This window comes from Struthio camelus, chromosome 2 (assembly GCF_040807025.1).
Source record: "Struthio camelus isolate bStrCam1 chromosome 2, bStrCam1.hap1, whole genome shotgun sequence".
NCBI lineage: Eukaryota > Metazoa > Chordata > Aves > Struthioniformes > Struthionidae > Struthio > Struthio camelus.
The window spans coordinates 25,800,078-25,816,170 of NC_090943.1; the positions used below are offsets into that span (position 1 = coordinate 25,800,078).

Below are 16,093 nucleotides of genomic sequence, written 5' to 3' on the forward strand. Positions count from 1 at the left end.
TCAGATATGTGATGTCTTTCCTCTTGTTTGAATGGGTTTATAAAGAATGAGAGGTGCTAAAAAAAGGTCTATCTGTATGTGCTGAGTAAGGTTTCTCCCTGCTCTTCTTAGCAAGTCATTCCATCTCTCTTTGCCTTGATTTCTTTATCTGTAAAATGATGTCATGGCAAAGACATCTGTTTAATAAGAAGCATGAGCTCTATGCATGGAAGGTGCTCTGTAAGATGTATTGTACTATGTTTCTATGTCATTTTTTGTTACTCCGAAAATCTGATGACCATGGAGAAGGAGTTTTAAGGTGATGCTTTAGACTCATCCTGAGGATTCTTTCATAAGGCAGACTCTTACTCTTTTCCTTAAAATGTAGCTAATTTTGTATTTTACATGCTACAATTAGAGCAAAGAAAAACAAAGTCTGAATATTAATGGTGAGATGAATGGCTTCAAAAGATGTGGAGAAGGCTTAAGCATTTTTTAAATTGGATTGAAAGAAGTACTGAAGGTTTTGCTAGGTGGAAGTCCTGCAGTGGATCTATAATGGTACTCTCCTCTCCTCAGTCTGCTTACATGAGAAGGAAAAAGAAATATAATGTATGAGATGCTTTTCATAATATGTGTATTGCATGTATATAAGAGGCAGAGCCAGAGACCCCAATGAGTCAGGTACTATATAACCACGAAATGAAAAGCCAGTCCCGACCCCAAGCTTCTTATCATTCAAATACATTGCTTTTACTAAGTAAATTACCATGTTTCAAAATGGCACAAGATATGTCGAATCAAATTTTACAGTATACCAGCCCACTTGTTGGAGCAAATGACCATAAATTCATTGGAACTGATACAAATGTGGGTGATCAAATGAAGCATATGTTGAATCCACAGATAACTCAGGCCATAAAATGGGTGATTTGTTGCCACAAAATGTTTTTTCTACCCTCTCCCCCATAGAAATGGCCCCTATGAAATCCATCTGCTTCAGCTTTACTTGAGCCTTCCTGAGCTGTGCAAACATACCCTGAAAGTCATTAGTCCAAACTCATACCTTGGAAAGTGGATGAAATCAGTTTAATTAGCAGGAACATTTGCAGATCTGTTTGAACAGTAAGAAAATCTTCCTCATTACAAAGGTAGTGAAGCACTGGAGGTGCCCAGCTGGAGAGAGTGCCTCCTTACTGCTCATTTTTGAGAATGAGTTAAGCAGACACCTGTTGGGAAAAATTCAGATGAACTACCTTAATAGTACCGATCCTAGTCATATCTCTACATATCAGGACTAGGAGCACAAATATAGCACACTAGGGAGACTTAGACCTAGTCTGTCTTGACCTAACCGATAAATATATTAGTTTATTCATCAAATAATCAAACTTGATAAAAACACAATTGCAAATTTCTTTACAATAAAGAAATTGATTTCATATTAAGTTCTTCAATCCTTTAATGCCTGAAATGTCTTCTAACTAGTAGGCTTTGTGAGTGAAAAATCAAAACAAACCAATTCAGTAGCTATGACTCAAGAGTTTTATGACTTGACTCCCGTGAGGAGCATAGTAACTCCTTGGTTGATTTTAAGCATATAGATCTTTGGCTCTGAAGTAAGCATGGAGTTTTTATTTTGATCAGATTTCACAGATACGTATTTGAAGCATTTTTAAAAATTCATTAACAAAGCTGCATGATTCCCATCCACTGTCCCTACTCAAATTTTTCTACTGGCTATTTTCATGTCTGCAGTCGTAGTCACTACTGCAATATCAATAAAGGCACCAGAAATGCTGCTGTTTTGAAACATCTGCACCCTTCCATTTGATAAAGTAGTTCTTCAGGTATCTTTGAGATATATGCCCATTTTGAATAGAGATTTTCATCAAGTTCAGGACACAGTTTTATCTTTTTCCTTGTTCAGAAGGTCATTCTCATTCACCTCTTCAAGGGGAAAGGAGATTTTTGAAGGCCACCACAGAGAGATAGATAAGCTTACAAAGAAAAGACACATGCAAGCAGTAGTAAATCTTGCTGCTTTCTGACATCAAGACCTATTGCACTAGATCAGACCTTCATCTTTCTATAAATATAAAGCAGGAATTTCTATGAAAACACATGCAAACAAGCCCTCCAAACAGCCATCTGTAACCTATCCTTCCAGTTGGATCAGTGATCAACATCTCATCCACTAACATGGATTCTCTAGGCCGTGTCTGAGGATTGGCTTTTCCCCTCTACTCTGTCAGCCGGCTCCCTAACCCAGTCATGCAAAGATATTTTCTCTGTATCTTCCCGTTCACTCCTGTTAGCAATATCTAATCTATTAAGTTGACTATAACACAATCTACTCCAAAAAATGGTCACTGCTACACAGTTCAAAGTGATCTGTAGCTATTTATGAGTAAAATAAATGAAAACTTATCAGCTAATTTTTAAGTTTCATTTCTCATGGTTAATTCCTGTATATAATAGCCTTTCCAATTTATTTTTAGAATTTCAGTTGCCATAGTAAAAGCATTGCTGTCTCCCCGCTTCCACCTAGACAGTTAATACTGTAATCTTCAGACTGGAGCCTAATTATGTTCTCTAATAACTTTATCATCCTCATTTGATTGTTTGCAGTGTGAAGTCATATTACAAATAATGTAACCGGTTTCAGTGTCTTCTCAGAGTTAGGGTTAGAGGAAGGTGAATAATTATTGAAAATCATGTTCCTTTTTTTTTTTTTCAGCATTTAACCCTTCTGTGGGGAATTTGTTTAGAACTGAATTAAGAAGCTTTCCAGAAGAGGAAAAATCAATCATTAAAGCTAATCAGACCCTCAAACACTCTCAATACTTTATACTTTTACATTCAGACAAGGTTCTCTGCATATGGCAAGCCACATATTCCTAATGCTGACTGAAGTAAGCAAAGGCATTTATCACACTTTCATCTGGGGCTGCAGTGCATTATAAAAAGTGCTGAATATTTCTGAGGATACACTGAGTGCAAATGAGATTCTGAAAAAAAAGTCTGAAAGTTAGTCGCAAATGTCTCTTAACTGATACTGACCTACTGTTTTCCAACTTGTTAGGTGGAATTTTAACAAATTCCTTTCAAAGCTGCCTTCTATTTACATCAATGTAGCTACACCACTGTGAATAAGAACAGGATTTGCTTCTCAATATATCGCTTACAGCAACGTTTATTTGCCCCAGCATCTGAAGCTATATTCAGAACGTGAGGTAGAGCTGTTCAGTGAGTCAAACGTGTTCCCGGGCAGAATGCTAAAAGAGAGAAGCAGCCCTCTCCTCCGGGTCTGCATTGCCTCTCGCCCTCGGATAGAGAGAGTGAGTGAGTGAGAAAGCAATGTAGAAAAATGTTTCCTGAAGCCAGAGACCCACTGCAGAATGATGGATGGGAAATCAGGCAGGGAAATGGCCACAGCAAGAAATTAGAAGTGTGGAAAGAACACACATCTCTGCTCATTGATTCAGGACTCTCCTCGTGTGTCTTTACATTTTACTCAGTACTCTCGGCACACCTTCTTACTTTTTTAGGTATATCCCCTATCAGATTAATCATTCTGAAATGCAGAATCCGAAAACTCATCTCTGTATCCTTGTCAATTGTTTAGAAAATGCTCATATGTCTTCCTCCACTTTCTTTCTGTTGCATATGCCAGAAATACAGTGTGTTCTTTTATGAAATCTGTAGATGTGAATATTATCTGTAATACATAGGACGGATTGATAGCACCCATTTTCTCTCATCTAGTTTAGATGTGTACAAAAAGTGGTCTATATCTTGACAGTCATTCTTAATACCTTCTATACCCCTCCCCTTCTCTCCCTCCCCCCCATTAGGAATGAGCTGAAATTATTAAAGGACAGGTATCTGGCCGTTGGTGCTTCATATCTAGTGAAGAAGGTAGGTTTGCTAGAGAACCATGGCAGCAATGAAGTAGCCACAGGCAGACTTGGGTCAGCTAAAGACCGCCTGATTAGACTCTCAGGTCTTCACAGAGCTGAGAATCATTGGAATCATTTGCTATATAAAAGATTTACTATGACAGAAGACCCAGTCTCATTGCTATAATTTGGGATCCATCCAAAGCTCTATCTCAAAGTGATATTGCTGTTTGGCAGAATTTTTGCCTTTTAATTGGACTTCACTTCCTCTATATCAGCCTCTATTCTCAGTTATACCTTTGTAATTCCACCGACTCATTTGGATCTCCTGATGATTCGTACTAGAGTTCAGGAGGAAAAGAACAGATTCAGCAGTTTTTGAGTGGGTCTTAGACAGAGGAGCCAACATGACTTAAATCTGGTTATACAAGTGTATCTTTCCATAACAGTGAAAATTACTTTGTCATCTTTTAATATTCTCTGTAGGTGTTTATAAAAAAAGAATGGGTTACTTTTGGATATGGCAGTGGATATGGCACACACACAAACATGAAAAAAAGCCAGAAAAAGAATAGAACATGACTCTAAAAATGAAATATAATTCCATGGCAGTGATCTTGGCCACAGGTGAAGGACAAAACACAAGATTTCTATTAAATAAATCATAATTTATTGCATGTGCCTATATTTGGATGCCCAGTTAAGCACCTAATTACATGAAAAATGCAATCGCCTGTGTAAAGCAATGTTAATTTTCAAGCACACCTGCTGGGTTTAGGTCTCTCATTTAGGTACCTCCTCAGTTTCATGCTGTTGTGCGCCACCTGTCGAAAATATTTGTGTGCCTGTCAGGAGGCTGGCACAGGTTATTGGTGAGGAAAACTGCAGGTTTGCAGGCTCAGTGTGCAGCCCTGTTGTCTAACTAGCGTAGCTGACAAATTCCATTAAGAGTCAGAACTGGAGCTCTGGCAGCGCAGTTTTTTTGTTTTGATGAGGGGATGTGCTGGGAGAGACCCTTTCCCTGCTCAGACAGTAGATGCTTCTGATTTCTCGGATTTCACCTCCTATTGATGAGTTCTCAGCTATGTCTCTCTATATTTTTTGTATTCTTTTCTCTACTTCCTCGACACATGCTGTATGCCATTAGAGAGCAAAAAATACCGCTAGGAGTTCTATTCTGAGTGTTGGTCCATTTGCTTTGTTGATTATCATCCTAACTGTCAAAGAAGTGAAATGGCATTGCTTTACAGTACCTGCGCTCCGTAGTACCAGTTTTCACATTGCTCTTTGCTTCCTTGACAGGTAGAAACTGTTTCTGTTTTTCCTCATGAATGCTTTATGTGTGATGCCGAACAGCTCATGGTGACAGCTAAAATATAGCAAGCGGCACTAAAGGACATTTCTCAAATGTGTTTCTTTGCCCTTTCTTCAAGCAGAACACGTTAATAAGACTACCTGTGTTTTTCCATGGAGGATAGGAACTTTACAGTTTAAATATCTTTACACTCTTGTAAATATTACTTGGATGACAGAAAACGTAGGTTAGTTCTGGGGAGATTCTCTGATTCATTTTACAGCTTCAGCTACGTTATTAAAAAAGAATTTTCTTTCTTGGACCAAGAAAAAATGTTGTCTTACATATTTACCCATTTTATTGTAAATTGCAGGGAATGAGAAATGGTGGAAGGAATGGAGGTCACATCACTGTGTGATAGGCCTGGCGAGTGGACAGTGCGGGAGGAGGTACAAGGGGACAGGAAAAAGCTAAGACGTGGTGTAACGATTGTTCTTCTCCAAGGAACTGAAAGTCAAAGAGCTTTACAGAGGACTTTGCGGATATTCTGCCTCGGGGTTCTAGTTGAGTAAAGTATGGGATGTCAGAGCTGATAGAAACGTGCCACAGAAACATGCAGATTTGACAGACTTTAAAATTTCCTGAGGAATGTAGTTAAACTCTCAACAGACCTCAGGCGGCAGGGTTCTGGCCTTCTCTGTCCCTTAGGCAGCCCCATCCAAGGGAGTTTGTCCATGGTGAGAAGTCAGGACGATCAAGAGCTACCTCTTAACCTCCTTGGGACGTTGATTCCCAGGTAAGGCAGCTCTCAGTAGCTCCAGATCAGTGCCTAGAGGCACCTGTCTTGGGATTCATAAGGCTGAGAACATCTACTCTGAGTCTCTCAGCATTTTTTTTCCTTGTGAATGTTTTATGGATTTTTTTAAATCCTGATTTTTTTTTTGACAAACGTGCATGAAGGAGAGCAGAAGTGACCATGGTGGGAGATACTCACTGCCAGTTTTCTAGCGCTCTTCACAGAGCACAGCCATGGACCCCGTGTGGCCTGCTTCCCCTAGACTTCCTCCATGCCCCTCTGTGGTATTATGGCATCACCAGTAGCTGGATAATTTCATATTTCTCTAATTTTAGCTAGAGAAAATAGAAGTTACCATCTCTGCAGACTATATAGAGCAACTGAATAGTAGTTTTCCCCTGTTCATTTTGTCTTCATCTACTGACATAAGCTAGATCTTTATCCAGAAAGCAGTCCTCTCTCAGGCATTCAGTTTCTCTCTTACCCCTGTAAGCTGCGGCCTCTCTGCCTTCAGCCCTGTTTCTCAAACATAGATCCCTGTTGCTCTGTGCAAAGGTCTGTGCAGACACAGATAGACTGCTCCACATACCTGAGCAGTTTGTCCTGTCGGCTCTGGAGATATAAGCCCCGTTGGCAGTGTTTTCAGAGGCATCCAGATGCACAAGAGGTCCAGGCAACACAAAGCAATACTTTCCTGCTATAAGGCTGGATCAGCCTGAAGTTTATCCTGCTGAAGCGTGCTGTGCGTTTGGCCATGCCAGAGGGAAACAACAGTGCAAGATCATGGCAGTGCTTGGGATGTTGTTCCACAGGTACTGGTGGGCAGGAAGGCAGACATAGCTGCTTGTAGCTGAGTACCAGTTAAAAAAAAGACTGTGATACCAGTGCCTTTCTTCAAGTTTAAAGTTTACAAAAAGCAACTATCTGAGCTCCATGGAAAATTTAGCATTTCTCAGCATTGCTACTACAGTTCTGGTGTGCATGGAGGTGCCTAAAGCCACCTGAAGGCTGGACCTCTCAACCCTCGTCCCCGAGGTGTGCAGTTTAGGGAACTGGCTGACTGGCCAACTATGGTTTGTAAGCCATAGCTGGCTTACAAACCTCCCTTCCCATGGAAATCAGAGCACTGGGGAGGTGGGGAGAAGGAAGGCATTTCTGCCATGGAGCTGGGGGTGGCTGGAGCATGGAAGCATGGACCTGAAGTGGGAGCTGCAAAGTGCTCCTGGGTCATAAGGTCTGATTTTAGCAACCTCTGGGTCCTGAAACTCAAGGCTAAGACAGCTCCATGACTTTTCAGAGGATACTTTTGACATCTTTGGTTCTGTGTCTTCTTCTTTACACCTTCATTTATAGCAGCAGTGCAAAACCATGTAATAAAGAATATAATAACTGCAAAGAATTTTGCTTTCTCCAACAGGAATTATCATCTGACTTACAGGCATATGAGGTGATCTAGAAAATTTTTGAACATAACCATAACATAATTTTCTGAGGAAATCTTTCAGACGCTAGTTCTCTCCCTTGAACAATAACTGCAGTCTTAAAAACCTACAAAACCAACACCAAGACACACATATATCCACATATACACGCACAAATACAGAAATTTATAAAATATATTACACACACACACGCTCAGGTTTATTCCAGTATATTCCTATGGATTAAGTTCGAGCTAACTGAGTTCAATTAGAAGATTCCCAATGAATTAAGTGGAGTCTAGTTTCATGTATATTTGTAGACAACAGAAGACATGTATATAAAAGGCAAACATCTTTCAATATCAAAATCTGCATCTAAAAAGCTGTATTGTAATTATATGGATATATATCAGCTAAGGTATGTGGGTATATCTCAGTAGCAAGGGGCCCAATCATGTTGTTTTGTTAGGCAAAAATAGCATTTTCAGTCTCTTCTTAAGATGATAGTATTTTAAGCATGTTTTTACTCTCCATTTACATACTAACTTCACCAAAAGCATACGCATTGAATAAGAAGGAATGCATCTACTATGTGCATATTTAATGCTCTCTCTTTTTACTCTTTTCACACAGAGATTGAAAGATTTAAAACAAAGGGAATTTGCTCGAAATGTGGCTTCAAAGTCATGGAAAGATGAGAAGAAACAGGAAAAAGCACTCAAGCGGCTCCACCAGCTCGCAGAGTTACGGAAGCAGTCAGAATGGCAAGTATTTTTAATTTATAGTAAGTTTGACACCCTCTTCCTAAATCCCAGAAGAAATCTTCAAATTTTTACTCCTATACTCTATAATGTACAGAGATTGCATATACTGTAGCCTGTTTCCAGTTATCCCCAAATCCAAATGTTCCTGTTCTGCAAACCATAAAATTGAAAGTCCTTAAATTAATTACTTGGCATTTGAAGGTTTGTTTTTTTCTCTCTGTAGCCAGTTAATCTAATCTGTTCTGAACTGAATGGTTTGAAGATCATTTTATAACACCATTTTTTCTTACTAAAACTGACCTGAATAATTAGTATAACTGTCTTATTTTTATGGTGAGTGAAAGGGAGAGGAAAAACACCTTTTAGCATCTCTGTACTTAGTCTGTGAATCATTTTCATTACTTCTACTACACTGAGATTATTCTCACAGTTTCTCTGTAGAGAGAATGAAAAACAAGTAATTACCTCAGTTAGGTTTACTGAATACTGTTAGCTCAACTGATGAATATCAAGATACAGTATGAAGTTTGCTCTAATAAAGCTTTACATTTTAGAAATCTCCTTTGTTTAATGACGTCAAATGCATCAATAGAATAGATTGCCATCAGACCAATTGTTTATGTTAATTTAATTCTATGACCATAATGGGCTAAGTAGATAATTAAGCAGGCATCCTTTTAAGTTCATATCAAGCTTACAGTACCCTCGAAATAATAAGAGTCAGGGTTTATTATACACTAATTTTGGCCTACGCAATTACTTTTGAGTAATCTGCAGAAATATAACAGTTTAGTGCTAGTGTATCACTTTTATGGTTGAAACTCCATTTTCATACAAATCCATTGAAAGAAATGTAACTGCCTGTGAGAAGACTTCTGTGTGACTATGTACTTGAAGGTGTGGTCTCAGATAGACTGATAATGTCAGCCTGACAAGAGAGCACTTGCTACTCCTATGTGTAATGATTGATGGGTTCAGAGGTGGCTGAGATCTGTGCACTTGGCTTAGGGATTCCCAATAATTCAGGCAAGAGAGCAAGTTAGCCTTTCTAAGCAAAAGTCTACACACAACTGTTTTCATCCCTGTGTAATGTATCTCAGGTTCCAATAGAGTTCCTTACAATAAGCTAATCTATTTTGACAACAAAATTACAGTTAATCTGATTCACACAAAAACTGAAAAAAGCAGCTTTATTTTGCTATTCCAAGGAGACTTTGAAAAGGATCTCTTCATATTCCACATTCTCCAAGAGGTAATTCCTTCCTGATGTACAAATTGGGGTGAATTTGTATCTCTTGATGCTAAACTTGTGGCAAATGCAAATATATTCTCAGAAATGCAGACATATTCTCATAGTCTGAGCTGACTCTACTGCAGGGAGTCTTTATTTCATTTCCACTGCTGGAAATCCGTGCATTTTTATAGCATTTATAAAACATGCTAGCCTATCTGTACATAGCTGCTATGCAGATCTAGCAACTATAATTTACTTACACTTGATTAAAATATTTTCTATTATTTTCTATTATTTTCTATTTTTTTATAATATGCACTGCATTAGTAACAAATATAGATAATTGTCTCATGAAATGCACATTTAAAATATTAAATGGAATAACATTTTTATTTTGGCTATATATGTCTCATCTCTAATGGAAAATGATGGTAGTCATTCCAGTCTCAGTAAATCATCTATTGCAAGAAATAGATGATTTACCATCTGTTTGTGGGGGCCTTCTTAGAATAGATTGAATTTCAAAAAATTACTAGAAAAGCAAACAAGTTCAAAATCTGAGAGTTTGGAGAAGAGGAAAAATTTAATTAATCAAAGTAAAATATAGGGGGAGAAAATGTGACAAAGAAAGTCAAATGGTGATTGATAATGGGAATGCTGAAGTTGCCAATAACACTGAGGGAAATCCACCTCGTATTCCTTCCCCTTGCCAATATATGGTGATAGTCTTGACATATCTCTCTGAATATTTCACAAAATCATTTTATTGTAGAAGGATGCAAAGGTAAAATAAGAATATAGTCTTTAAAAATCATAGCCCAACCCCCCCTCCCCGCAACGGTAAGCAGAATGGTGCGTTGGCCTTTTCTCTTATTGAGTCTGATTCTGCAGATCCTCTGGATGGAAGTGTCTTATATTGTATGAGGCACCATTTCCTTCCTTTTTAAGAGATCAAAGCATTGATCTCTTAAAAAACTGGGAATAATCACAGACTAGATTCTCACTAATATGAATTTAGAATGAAAAACAATATTGTTTATTGGGCATGTACACGGGCATAACTGGAAAAAAAAGTGTTCATGTGCTGACTAGAAATTGCATCATTTGCTGTACGTAAAGATTGTCTTTTCCTTACAGAAGCCAACAGCGCAGGGCTATAGCACACATTTCCTCTTTAGAAACTCTAAATTTCCTTGTAGCAGCAAGTCTGACACTCTTCTTTACCTGACAGATATTGTCAGACGTGAGTCTTCTCTTTACTCGGTTGCATAATTAATACAGCAGTTTTTATTTGTTTTCTTACAGCATCACAGAAAATGGACCAATGCTTAAAGCCCCCAGATTAGTTGTGGAAAAGGAGCAATCACCAGATGAAATTTTCCTATACAAGGGTGGCAAATTCATGACCGGTACTCAAACCACGGCCATGGGTGAAGGACAAGGTTTCCCCAGGAGCATATTAGAGAAACAGCAGCTTATCATTAGCAGGCACCGGTCACCTACTGAGAGACTCAACATGGTTGGAAATCAAGTCTCACGAGTGTTCCCACGTAGCACCAGTGCTTCTCAAAGGACAGGAGTGTCTTTCTCATTCTCTAAAAAAGTCCCTTTGAAGCTCGAGTCTTCAGCCTCAGTCTTCAGTGAGAATTTTGAAGAAGGAAATGATTTTAGTGAATCCTCCAACTATAAAATAAAGCAAGCTCCTGAGGGCTGTCATCTTGGCTCACTTTTGGAGGAGGATGTAAAATCAAACCTGGATAAAGGGCCACCTATTCCACAAGACCAAATGGATTTGGATAACAGTGCATCAAGTCATGTAGCTGCCAAACCTAAAATGCTAAAGGAAAATGATAAAAGCAGTGATAGAGAATTAGAAGAAACAGTCAAAACTCATCTTTCATTTTCCAAAGTCAAAACTCATCTTTCAAATTTGCATTTTTCTGGTTCACTTAGAGAAACAGAGCAAGACAGTAAATTGAATGAGTCTGAGCAATTGTTAGAAATGCGTGTTTCACCTTCATGCCACACTAGCAATTTTTGTACACAGCAGAACACCTACAAGCACAGCAATGCCCACCTGCCTGGCCAGTTACCAGAGCTCCCACCACATCAAGCGCCTGAGCAGGGAGGTGTAAGCTACATTAATGACGGTCCTGGGAAGGTCAAAAGAGAGCGATCTTTTGAGAGGTCAGATCTTTTCAGAGTTCAGAATGGGAATATGGAAACGCTTCCAAGGGAGACTGTGGTTAAAGAGGTTAAGCCCCAAGCATTGCCTTTTCTTCATGTAGTGAGCAAAGATGGCAGCACTGCTCTGCAGTGGCCCACAGAACTACTTTTGTTTACAAAAACTGAGCCCTGCATTTCATATGGCTGTAATCCATTATATTTTGACTTCAGGCTCTCTTTAAACCACAGAGATGGTAAACAGCATGAAACAAACAAAGAAAGCTGTAAAGAGCACTCTATAAATAAGAATGCAGATGAAAATGAAGCCTCAGGTTTAATAAAACACAAGCAAATGTCAAATGAACAAGATAATCAGTTGTTGAAACCAAAGAAGATGAAAGGTTCCCTAAACCCAAGAAAGGCCAAGCAAAAAGCTGAGTCAGATATAGGGAAACAAATGAATGAAAATGGTCAAAAATACATTTCGTATTATTTGAACGAAAATATACCCAAAGTGCCTGCTTACCTTGATGTCTCACAAAAGGTTTATATGAGAGAAAAAATTCTTCATACAACAACACTGAGAAGATCTTTAAAGCATCATTTTCACAACTGTGAAAGAAAGAAGCATAGCATTAGAAATGAAAGTATTTCCTTTTCTGCTTTTATGTCTAGGATTAAAAAATCTAAGGCTGCAAAATGTCATTTGATTTATTCTGAAGGAAAACATGAAAACCAAAATGACTGCAGATCTATTCAAGACTTGGCCAGCTGCAGTGGTGACATAAGTGACAATGGAAAAGATTCTGGTGGAAGTTTCCTTAGTTTTAAATCCAGTTTGAACAACAGATATTCAGAAAATGAAGGATGTGGAAGTTATATGAGATGTTGGAGATTCTCCTCCCCTCAGAAGTCCTCCTCTGACAGACATTCTAGCTATTCTGACACTTCTATTAGTAGTACAAGTACCTACATAAGGAGTTCCTCTAGTCCCACCTCGAGCAATCACAGTAGAAATCATTTGCTCTTTGGTTGCAAAAGAAAAAGCAAGATAGCTGAAAGGCACAAACATAAGCACAGAAAGCACAACTGCATATTCACTTCTGATGATGCAGATGAGGATTACCTTTGCCATATTCGTAGTCAAAAAACTAGAAACTGTTCACAGAAGGGCACAATTAAGTATCAATGGTGTTTAAGACATAGAGTTTTACACCATAGAGACAGATCTAAACATAGCAGACACAGACACCGGCATTTTGGCAAAGGGCATAGCAGAAGTAGAAGCTACCATATCTCCAAAAGTTCTTCCACCAGAGATTCAAGAAGCAGTGAAAGATCATCTAGTTGCAGAATATCAAGAGGTAGCAGTTCACAATCCTTCTCAAAAAACAACTGTGAGAACAAACAAAAGGACAATGCAGAAGGAGATTCTAATACTGAACCAGGAAAAGCTGAAACTACACATTATCACTCTCTGAATGTAAATTGTCAGTTAAAAAAAAAGGATACCTGCTCTTCTGAAACCTTAGCAAAAGACATAGAGGGAAAAAGAAAGTCACTGTCAGCCCAGCTGCTTTTAGAAAGAGTGCAATGCAAGAAAACCCAGGAACAAATGCACTGTTCAGAAAGATTTTCAAACAGTTGTGGGATAGAATTAAAGGATCACTCACAAAGTCACTTTGAGCTTCAGTTTTCATCATCAGTAGATGACGCAGCAATGTTACCTTTGCCAGAGAAACTCCTAAGCATAGATAAAAATGATACAGGGCATAATGAAATCAGTTCAGTGGAAAACTGTGAGAACAAAAACAACTTTGAAGCTTCAGAGATAACTAATGTTGGTCTTTCAACAGGCACTGATTATGATCATTGTCTTTTTAAAGACCTCATTCAAATAGGAACAGGCTATCAGAGCGCAAGCATGAAAAGGAACACAGCAATAAAGGAACAATCCAATCTCTTAATTAGTGAAGTACAGCCCTTTATACAAAGCTGTGACCCAGTACCAAATGATTTCCCTGGTGCTTTTCCCTCTAATAAATATTCTGTTGTTGCTAATTCAACAGAGACCAAAGAAGAACTACATGATGTAAACATGGACTTGAACCAAGCGGACGGCAGTTCAGACTCTCTTTGTGACAATGCTATGCAGAAGTACAATGAAACAGTAAATGACCTAGAAGTGTACAATAAAGCCAGTTCCCCTCCTTTAACACAGCAGCCTATAACATTTTCACCAGAGGAAATAGATAAATATAGGTTGCTCCAGCTGCAAGCTCAGCAGCATATGCAGAAACAACTTCTGGCAAAACACCTTAAAGTTTTGCGTGCCCCAGGACCAGCTGCCTTCTCTGCAACACCAGCAGTTCCCACTGTCCCCGTTCAGCAGCACGCTACTGTCACCACCATTCACCACACGCTGCTGCAACGCTTTGCTGTCTCAGCATCAGTACATCCCCACACCAGCCATCTCTCCCTCACACACCTCCATCCGCTCTCTCATGCGCATTTCTCCCCCGTATCACTTTCCGCTTTAGCACCAGCCCTCATTCCCACCCATGCCGCTCTGTTGACAGGTCACCCCTTACATGTGGTCTCAGCTACCCCCATTCACCCTTCCCCACTGAACTTCCCAGCATTGCCACATGCTGCATATATCCCAGCTTTCTTTGCCCCACACCTGACTGCAGCCACCTCTGCTATACATCCAAATCCCTTAATTCATCCTTTATTCCAAGGACAAGATCCCCACCACCATTCTTGCTCTAGCCCAACCCAACAGTTACCCACAATAAAAGACGTTTTCGGTGTTTCTAGCTATTTAAGCTAGCCCAGACGTTTATATCATGGCTCCAAAAACAACTTTGAAGAAAAATTATTATTCAGTATTCAATCACATGTCTGAGGGGAAATCTACTGTTTTGTTGAGAGCACATCAGCAAATACTTTAAAGTCCAGGTTCTGGCTGCCAGCATGTGAATGTTGATTTAGTTCTCATATTGTGAGTAAAAGCAATTTAAAAGCTTTTCTTGTTATTTTCACAAGAAGTACAGGGTCCAGCTAATGTCAGTCTGCAGAAGGTTTAGAAAGAACAGTCTGAAATGAAATCTGTGGCTGTCATCGGGAGCAGGACCACAGCACCCAAGCACACAATAGGACCAAGAATTTCAGAAGTGACTAGTGATTTAAAGTGCTGTAATTTAAGGTAGCGCAAGCTTGACACACCGCAAAAGCTTGTCTTTCTGAGTATGTGCAGCAGCATAACACTTGTTCTGTTTAAGGCATTTCAGATTGAACAAAAAAGAAGGACCATAAGTCCCTGGTTCAATCTCCTGGCAAAAATACTTTGGAGAGCCCAATTACTGATGTGTAATGAGTTACACTGGAAGAAGGTGACGGCAACATCTCAGATACTGCAGTGATTTTATAGCTGAAGTATGTTGTTTAAACAGTGTCAAGGGACTGTTTTCTGGCCACAAGCATATAGCAAAAAAATTCTCTTAGTGTAAGGAGGCTTTTTGCTGGCATAAGCAGGCTGCTATTTTTCTCTCCCACACAAATGATAGCGTAAGAAAGGAGATGAAGCAAGTTCTTTGTCATTGCGTGTCTGGGGCTGTGGCATAGAGGGTATGTCAGGGCTGGGATTCAGATGCTCAGAATCGCAGAGGGTCCTGGCCAGGACTGCAGTACTTCTTTCTTGCCAAAAAGATGTATATGGGAGAATCTTGCCCAAAGAATGTCTAAAAATGTCTCACCCTCTTCACAAACAATATTCTTGGAAAATTCTGGCTGGACTGAGCTCATCTCCTCAGGCTCCCAGTGAAGGAAGAGTTAAAATTTAGTATTTCCAACATCCAGGTGTTTATTTTGAAGAAATGCAGCTCTGCAGGGGGCTTCGATTAGGGAAACTCCCATTTATTGATAGGGTCACAAACATGGCTGGCCCTATAAAATCCTGAGGAAACTCATAAAAATGTGGAAGTACTCCAAGCAGAATCTGACCTACAGGTCAATTTCCATAAACAACCTCAGGACAGTGCTCAGCATTTCCAAATATATTGAATCTAAACAAATATGCCAAGTTTTTAACATGATTTCCCAAACTTCCGTGATGCAAATTAAAGTCCTGAATCTGCAGCATATGAATGCATGTGTCTAAACTTCAGCATAAGGAGTGGTTGTTTGTGTTAAAAACCATGCAAATAACCCGTATATGGAAACAGGTTAGGGCTTCAGCACCTCTTTGAATGGCACGTCTTGACTTTTTTTATAATGTTTCTAACTCAACACTGGCTATGTAGTATGAAATGAAGTTCCTAATTGTGGTTAGACTGCAGACATGCTTCCCAATAAGTGAAGAACAGTGAAGTGTCTGACAGACAGTACCTGTTTATTTCAATTAAGAAGATATTTGAAATAATTTGAATTCATTTGCAGTAGTTTAGTGCACAGTTAATAATTCAGAACTGACAAAAATAAAACATTAAAAAATTGTGGTGGAATTTTATTTCATGGCATTGGGCTAGCTAAGGAA

At 39.1% G+C, this 16,093-nt stretch overlaps 1 protein-coding gene across 2 annotated transcripts in view; it reads left to right on the top strand.

Annotated features, from left to right (window-relative positions):
• Positions 1-14,476, top strand: part of ZNF804B (zinc finger protein 804B) — a 324,788-nt gene extending 310,312 nt beyond the window's left edge. For both annotated transcript variants that reach the window (XM_068934732.1, XM_068934731.1), the window contains exons 3-4: positions 8,026-8,156; positions 10,696-14,476. In XM_068934732.1, coding sequence (XP_068790833.1) covers positions 8,026-8,156; positions 10,696-14,389 — 3,825 coding nt within the window. In that variant the 3' untranslated portion in view covers positions 14,390-14,476. The remainder of the gene's footprint in view (positions 1-8,025; positions 8,157-10,695) is intronic.
• Positions 14,477-16,093: the final 1,617 nt, after the last annotated feature.